Raw genomic sequence first — 8,640 nt, forward strand, 5'->3', positions numbered from 1 at the left:
TTAGATCGATAAATCGGTGAAAATAAAACATAAATCAAATCTTAATGCAGAAGCAATAGATCATTGATGGGTACGATCTTTCAGCATCCTTGTAGGCACTCCCTTTTCTTTTCTTGAACCTTATGAAAAAAATTTATTTCTCTTTTGTTGATGAAGAGTCCAAAGACAGAGCAACTATACATGGTTTGAGAACCAAAAGTCTCTTTTCGATTAAACTCATAAGACAAACAAAAGCATAATATGTTTTTTTTATCGAATCACCTAAATTAGGCCTGAACCGTATTATTTGTCATACGTAGGCGCACAAAATTTTTCCTAACATACCACGGTAACAGAAATAGAGGGAGAGCATTTGCACTTAACACACATCCTTAGAGCATCACCGCCATGGGCACAGATCATTAGAGCATCGTCACCGTGGAGAGAGCATTTGCACTGGGCACACATCCTTAGAGCATCATCACCGTGGCAGAGAGAGAGAGCATTTGCCTTTAGGTCATCATGACTAGACGACCAGACCAACCTGCAGCAAAACAAGACCCTGCAGGAATGACTACAAGACATTCAAACCGTACATGTGCACAGTTGGAAGAAAATAAGCATGAAAATCATGTCAGAAATGCAGGAGAAGCTAAAACCAAGAACTTTATTCAAGCCAAAAATGGCAGATTAAGTGTTTGGGGGTAATTCCCGGCCTGAAAAAGAAAAATGCTTCCCTCGCAACCCCACCCACAAAGATCATGATCACATTTACATACTGCATGAACTCCAGTCTCACCCTACATAGCAGCATGAAAACCCGCTGAGTGCAGAAGCACTGCTTTGATTTCTTCAGGAAGAACGTCTGGTCCATCTTTGCATTGCTGAAAGAAGACAGAAATCAACAAACTTTAACCAAATCTAGCCGTGGTGATAGTCTGATAGAACAAGAAATGCACAGGATGGGAGAAGGAACTCACCTCCGCATGAAAAACATCCAACGCGAAACCATTGAAACAACTAATGACTGCCTGCTGAACATCAAGCCCGAGCCCATCCAGAGCCCGCATAGTAGACAGCAATAGACCGGGTCTTCTTGCACAGAACATATGAATGTTAACAGCCCTCCCTTCACGCACCCTTACCTCAACCTGCCCAATGGAAATGAAAGTGGCCTGTGAAGAATGAGGACTGCAGAGTCGAGCCAACAACACTGAACACCATGGTTTCACATGGCTGTCAGTTCAGGTCAGTTCTCGGACACAAAAGGATGCTGGTTGAGCATCGACAACATGATCTAGTTCATGATTTGTCGAGGCCATGAGCTGGATACATTGTCACAGACAAATGCAAAATACATCTGAAGGAATATCAGGAGACACTATTTCCATTGTCCAAATTTATAACATGGTTATGAGCTAGCAATGTACAACATATCGCACTATTTTCACATAATTACAAAACTGGATTCTAAGACAAACAAGAAAAGATATTCAAGACAGAGCAGTTCATTCGAAGATTCTCAGCAATGAACAGAGTAATCGACAGAAGAACAAGCTTGTCGACCTAAAACATCTAATTCAAAATTCTAGCAAACAGGAAAAGAGTAAGGATTTGTTTCAGATTATTCTAGACAGTGCAGTAAATTCACCAATATCAGCAAAGAACACATCTACAGACAAGTGAACAAGCCTGTCAAGAAAAATGTTTTAATTCAAACTTTTCAACTAATAAATGTTACAAAAGAATGCTGAGGAAGATGGCCGAAGCTTACTCTTGCTGGTTGACTGTTTGGGCTGGGTAGTGAACTTGGACAAAGTTCCTCCTTCACACGGCATGGCAAGGTTGGCGGTGTGGGTGTCAGAGGGTGGAAGCTCGGGGTAGTAGCCACAGAAGAATTAGGCGTTGATTCAAGTTCATTGTGAAGATCATTGATCCTTTGGAGAAGCTCCTTCAAGTATTCTACTGCATCACCGAGGATGGAAGCTCTATCCATCTGACAGGACAGGGTGAAAAAACATCAGTTAAAACATATAACCTTAACACTAGATATAGCCATTGTAAATTGTTATGTTCCTGCTAAGACAATCTCCATATCAAGATGAGGCCCCATTATTGCACAGTTTATGTTCCTTTTGATTCTTAGTTTTTCATGCATGTATGCTCACAACCTCAATTTACAGATCAGAAAGAGTGAACCAAGGCATAGCCAGAACGAGTTGATTCCTGAAATTTTCAAATTTGTTCCTCCATTTTCTTCTCTCTAACTTGTGAAGAAATGAAAACTGCACTCCAGGAGGAAGAGAGAACTTGGAATACACATAAAAAAAAAAAAAGACTAACATGAATGATTTTGGCACACTCTGTACACATGTATATCACCAAGCTTGTCTTTGCAATATTTATTTTCTCAGGCAACAATGGGAGCAATAATCTTACGGTCTTAATGCAGATATGAATAGAAAAGAAGTCAAAGAACAAAACATAACAATTACAGAGACAATCACGATTAGATGCAATGCCTAAAACTCCTTGTCAGGGAGAGTGTAAAAATTCACATCTCTCTTGCAATCATGAACATTACACCACCCTTTCCCAAGAAGAATGGGAAGAGGAAAGGAGACAACTAAAGTTGACAAGGGAAGAAAATGAAATGAATTGAGAATCGGCGTTAGATAAAAGTCCGAGTATTCTTGCCAGGGAGGGAGGCAGCTCACAGGTTTTTATCAGACCAGAGGTCCAGAGCTATCCCCAAGCTTAGGTCTTGGGTTTTGATATAAAAACGAGGATCATACAAGTGAAATGAAGTGCAAGAGGAAACAAGGAACAATTCAAAGGTGGTAATGAAGAAGCACAAGTCTAGAGGCTGTCACCAGGTAACAACACTGTTCAGCGAGCAAGAAAATTTGTGAACACCACAAGCTTACTTACAGAGCTGCAAAACAGTTACTATCCTCTGTAAGTGTTGGGTACAGAAAAACGACAATCTTCCCAAGTTTTGAAAGTATACAAATCATACACAATTCAACCTAAACTGTAACTGTAAATTTCATTATATGCGAATCACAGTGGAACTTTCACATCACTTAGCGGTGAATATTCACTTATTTATCTTCGATCTGAGTCAGAAGTATAAAATGATGAAAGAAAAGAGCTTCACCAACTTGACTAAAGGGAAAAAGGAGACTATTTTAACCAAGTAGGATCATTGACTATATGCAAATTCAGCATCAATCGACTATAAAACAATAGAAAGAACGACATTCCTCAAATCGATTATCAAAATAGAATAGTGATCTATTCATGAAAATATACCATCAATTGAACTTCTAAAAAGGAAATATTATAAAAAAGAAAGAAAACATGAAAATATATGTAAACAAAGACAAAGTCATTATCACCAAATTCAATCACACGAGAGAGAGAGAGAGTCCAACCTTGCTGATCTTGGGGACTACGGATCTGAGCATGTAAAGCCTATCATTGAGCTTCTTTCTTCTTCTCCTTTCCGCCATCAGGTTCTTAGCCGGCAAGCCTTTCTTCTTCCCCTTCTGATCTACAGCGCCACCCGCCGGAGTCCCGGAGCTCAAATTGCTTCCGCTCCTCATCCCCGCCGGCACCCCCAATCCTCCACCTCCTCCTGCCTCCACCATGTTCTCAGCCACCTCATCCGAATCATACTGCAGCCCCGAGCCCTCCAAGCTCCCCTCGTCGACCTCATCCTCATTGTTTTTCCTCTGCTCCTCCTCCAACAAGCGCCCTTCGCCGCGTCCACCCGCATCAGCAACCACCAATCCACCACCTCCCACACCCGAATTCTGCCGGAGTGCGGCCCTCTTCTGAAACAGAGTGGGCTGAGCTCCAACAGGCGGGAAAATCTCAAGTGGCCTCAAAACCTTGGTCCGATTAAGGAATCCTCCGTTATCTGTGCCCCCATCCATACCGAAATTCAACGAACCAAAGCTCGGGTTCTCGCAGAGCGGCAGAATCCGAGCCAAGTGACCTGTAGGGCTAAAATTCGAGGCACCCATTTGGGTCTGCGAGCTCAGGGCGCCGAACCCGCAACCGGGGATCATCGAGCCCAGGTGAACGCTCGCATCGGCGGCCGGATTGGGGTTAAGGTTTCCCTGCAAGGAGGCCAAGAACCCGCCGTCGCAGCCGAGATCGATGCCGGCGTCGAACGGGTTGGAGCAGATGGCGTTGAGGAGGGAAGAAAGGCAGGGTTTCTGCGGGAGGAAGCAGGGGTCGAGATTGAAGACGGAGGAAGGGGAGCAGGAGCAGGAGGAGTCGACGGTGTGGAGGAGGGCGCCGTGGTGGGCCCGGTTCGAGGAAGGGGCGAGGGCGGCGAGGTCCTTGGCTTCGTCGTGGTGGGTGGCGATACTGATCTGGACGTAGCATTCGTCGTCGAGCAGGGACTTGAAGGATGGGAGAGCCCCGAGCTCGTCCTTGCCCTCCGCGGCGTCCCTCGACCAGGAGACGGCGTCGTCTTTCTCGCCCTCTTCCTCAATCCACACCACTCCGTTCACCCTCGATAGCATCCCTCCCTCTTCTTGTTCTTCCCTCGCTTCCTTCCTTCTTGCTCCTACAGAGAGAGATTTCTGCAACGTATTGGTCCTATAGAGAGAGAGAGAGAGAGAGAGAGAGAGAGAGAGAGAGAGAGTTCTCTGCAACGTATTGCTCCTAGAGAGTACGACTAGAGAGAGAGAGTTCTCTGTAACGTATTGCTCCTGGAGAGTACAACTAGAGAGAGGTCTGCCACGATTGCGAACTCGACGAGGAAAGAGGATGCTTACTCCAGTAGAAAAATACTAAAATACCCATAGTTTTTTATGGGTTCAAACCCGGAATTGCAGTGGAGTGCCCCTCATTCAGGTAAATAACGAGACCGACCGGTCCGACCCTGCTGGCTTTCTCTCCCTATCTTTGTTCCTCTCAGGTTTCGGTGTTTTTTTTATAGGTTTATTTATGACCGTACAATTGGGTTATACTGAGTTTTCACTCTGGCTTTATTTTTCAACTCGTTTTGTGCTTATCCATGTTTTTCAATTCTACCTTCATTTTTTCACTCTGGCTTTAGTTTTCAACTCGTTTTGTGCTTATCCATGTTCTTCAATTCTACCTTCATTTAAATTGCTCAAACTCTCTCTCTCTCTACGTGTGCAAATATTTACTGTATCTTTTAAACTGCGCAGTGAAGCCCAACCAATTGTTTGCTGTCACAGTTTAAAATGTTTGCTCTTGTGCTGCACTGGATCAAACCCACTGGTGCACAGGTGTGTCCGTAGCTTTCAGAGGTGAGTCACGTAAGACACGATGGTCATGGGGCCTCACCCAGGATTTTCCTTGCTTGAAGAGGGTTCCTCGTCGTTAAAAAAATTTATGTGCTTTTGTGCTGTAACGGTTACGATTACCATGTGTAAAGTTTCTACAGAGATATGATCTTTCAAGAAAATGCTTCATCTTTTACTTAACCACCAGGGTGCCCCCAAACAGCAGACTCCAAAATTGCCTCCAAAGAATACCAACGGTAACTTCTATCAGAGTACCACCCTTCTTCCCCGAAAAAAACTAAGGCATTGTTTGGAAAATGGCAGGTGGTATGGAAGTTAAATATATTTGCTGAAAGCATGATCGAACTAACTAGGTGATGGATGTTTAGAAACCGGCCGCTAGGATGTGAACTTATGCATTTGAGAGTGGAAGTGAGGTCATCTCCTCTTTGTATTTTCACCAAATCTTGAATTTGACAACTACACTACTACCTCTACCACCAAGTCTAGAATTTGACAGCTACCACTTTTTCAAATACATAACTACCCTCCAATTACCAGTTTCCAAAATAAGTTTAAGTGTGTTTGATGCACTCGAATCATAGATCTGAAAGATCTTGACTAAAATTCTTGGGCTCGATGTCCACCCCTTGTTTTAGCCTAAGGATCACAGTTAGTGTTGCAGATGGTTCGAATTTAAGATGGAGCTTGTGCAAATTTTCATTGCTTGGGAGACTTCCAATGTATTTTCTGATTCTAAATTCAAACCCTTTGCATCCCTGATTGCAGCTCTTCTATATCCTTCATTTAAGAGAGAGAGAATATAACCATGGATAAGGGTGGATCAGGTGCAATCACATTGCACCCGAGTGACCATCTCTGAGATACAGGAGATGGAGGGCACACGGGAGTGTGTAATGTGATTGCACCTGATCTGCCGTCGATTTCCTTTGGTGAGGGATCCACTGCATTCAAACACAGCCTACGTATGCATGAACATGTGATAGTCTTTATTACTCTGATTACGTCCACACCTGCCAAGAAATGATTGTAACGTACTCTTCTACCTGAATACAAAGCTCCACGGTGGCCTGGCGTAACCTGTTTCATTCAAAGCTTTATATTTCCCACTCGATACCACCGCCTCACCATATTGGTGAAAGAGAATGTAGGAGGGGGAAGCTTCATCTTCAATTCTTTGCTGATTCCTGAAATTGAGATCCGACTTACCCAACTTAGAATTAAATTTTAATATTATTTTAATGGTCTCAACACGTGTTACATTATGACTGACATGTAAAAAAATTAATTATTTTTTTGGCCGATTCAGTATGATTCACTTGAGTGTAGGTATCGGCCAATTCGCCTGAATCGTCGGCCAAACGATATAAGGCTAATATCTATACTTCGGACGTTGCAAGTTCAAAACTCAATGGTACAGTTGTATAACTGGTAAGGGTCAGACTAACCTCAGGTAACCTATCAAAGAAAAAAAAATGATAAAAAAATTACCAAATCCCCTTTGTTGTTCAATAATTTAAGCCACGTAAACATTTCAAACGTAAGTGCTTTTATGGTGGTATTGTACCAGTATAACTTACCTGGTATATATTTGATTTACATAGATTTAAGCTTCATGAGCAAAATTTAGCCTTCGATTGATGTTAGCATGTTATATCTACTATTTTCATGTGTTAAAGTTGACTTAAATAAAATGTTTTATATCATTTTTAAACCTTTCTCATTTTCATAAATTGTGAGCTATTAATTTTTTACCATCTCAAAAATGAATCTTATGATGTATTAGACATAATAAAACCTTGTAACATATTAAATAAGATATGATAAATAGTTGCAGGCTTAAATTTACCATTGGTGGCTAGATCTATATATGAAAACAATGGTGCGTACTATCATAAGGTATCATGGTACGGATTCACTATCACCACAAGAAAACACTTCATTACCAACCATATAAAAATGGTGATGATGAATTATCATGTTAATAATAAATTAATTCTAACTATAAACAATCCCTTCAAATATATGCATCTCATCAATGAGATTATCTTTAGGTCTTTCACAGATTTATTAGAAATACGAGACTTGAATTGTGTTTTTTTCTAAAAAGAAATGTCACTTTTCGGGAATTAGCCAAAGATGGGTCTTTAAACATAAAACTTTTTCAAAGTAATTTGCAAGAGGTACCATTCTGATGCATGATTTGCTAGCTTTATCTCCTTGATTCTCAAAACCTACGGTCAAGATTCACCCATTTAGGGTGCCAACGCTCATGTTTGGTTTGGATATCGGACTGGTTAATTAGTTGCTGTTTATCCCAATTGAATGACTGTTTTAGGGTCTCATTGAGATATATGAGCCGGAAAGAGTTTATGGATTTGAGAAAAGTGGAATACTTCAATTCCTAAAATTGGTTGGTAGTTATCAATTGACTCTTGCCTCCTTTCTCGTTTCCATAAAGTATCTTCTTGACATCATTTTCCAAAGAATATCACCACCATAATAGTTTGTTTAAATTTAAATACAAATCTTCAATTCCCATTTGAGCTACCAGTTCTCAAAAAGAGCTCTAGGTCTGAATATTCAACTGAGACTTGGTGTTTCAGCATCAGGATGCTGATAGGGCTGGAAAGGGTTTGGCTTTTAGATCCCAAAATACATTGGGAAGTGGGATCAGATTGGATCGAGGACAGCCAAAATTTTTGCAAAAAATCTCTTTCTGAATCCCACCTGTTTGCAACCCTAGATGCTAAGTAAATAAATATGAGTAACACGATGACTTCTAAAACCGTAACTACAAAGTAGCCAGGGTCCTGGATATAAAAAGCATTCAAATCTTTTTTTGAAAGGAAGAACTCCAATTGGGATATGTCTGAGTGGGGAGGGTGGTGTGTGTTCTCCACTAAACACAAATTAGCATGTTCTTGTGTGTACAAAAGAATATCTTGGGACCCACGATGACTTTATAATAAAAATAACATATAAAAAAGATAGATATGCGTTTGACGAAAATGTCCTCTGATAAGATAGATATGTGTTGGATGAAAATGTCCTCCCGCTCCTCGTAAATAGATTTGCACGTTTTGCCTTTGTTTTTAGCTTGTGTTACAACACATGGCCACCTTTTCGTTCCTGCCTGATGAGTTGTGGAGCTTGATTCAAAGTTTTTGCCCTTGCAGGAAGAGGGGTTTCCCCCCGACGCGGGTCCCGCTGCGCGGTCAACGGGCAGGGGTCAGGGGGCAGTGCCTTCCATAAGATTTTTTTGGCTTATGTTTGAGACTCAGTTTCTTATGGATCAGACCCAACTTGTTTAGGTTTAAGGTTGTCGCTCTTGCCTTGTATAAATTTGTTTTTCTTTCTCTCTTGTAAC

At 41.5% G+C, this 8,640-nt stretch overlaps 1 protein-coding gene across 1 annotated transcript; it reads right to left on the reverse strand.

The window, feature by feature from the left end:
* Nucleotides 1–628: 628 nt before the first annotated feature.
* LOC149811349 (transcription factor ICE1-like) lies at nt 629–4,767 on the reverse strand. Its single transcript, XM_089992743.1, has 4 exons — nt 3,417–4,767; nt 1,754–1,975; nt 960–1,130; nt 629–863 (listed from the first exon to the last, which is right to left on the reverse strand). Exons 1-4 carry the CDS (start codon nt 4,515–4,517, stop codon nt 780–782), a joined length of 1,578 nt encoding a protein of 525 aa, XP_089848869.1. The 5' UTR covers nt 4,518–4,767; the 3' UTR covers nt 629–779.
* Between the last annotated feature and the right edge of the window lie 3,873 nt (nt 4,768–8,640).

The sequence above is a fragment of the Nuphar pumila genome, chromosome 17 (assembly GCF_984573655.1).
Source record: "Nuphar pumila chromosome 17, dmNupPumi1.hap1.1, whole genome shotgun sequence".
Lineage (NCBI taxonomy): Eukaryota > Viridiplantae > Streptophyta > Magnoliopsida > Nymphaeales > Nymphaeaceae > Nuphar > Nuphar pumila.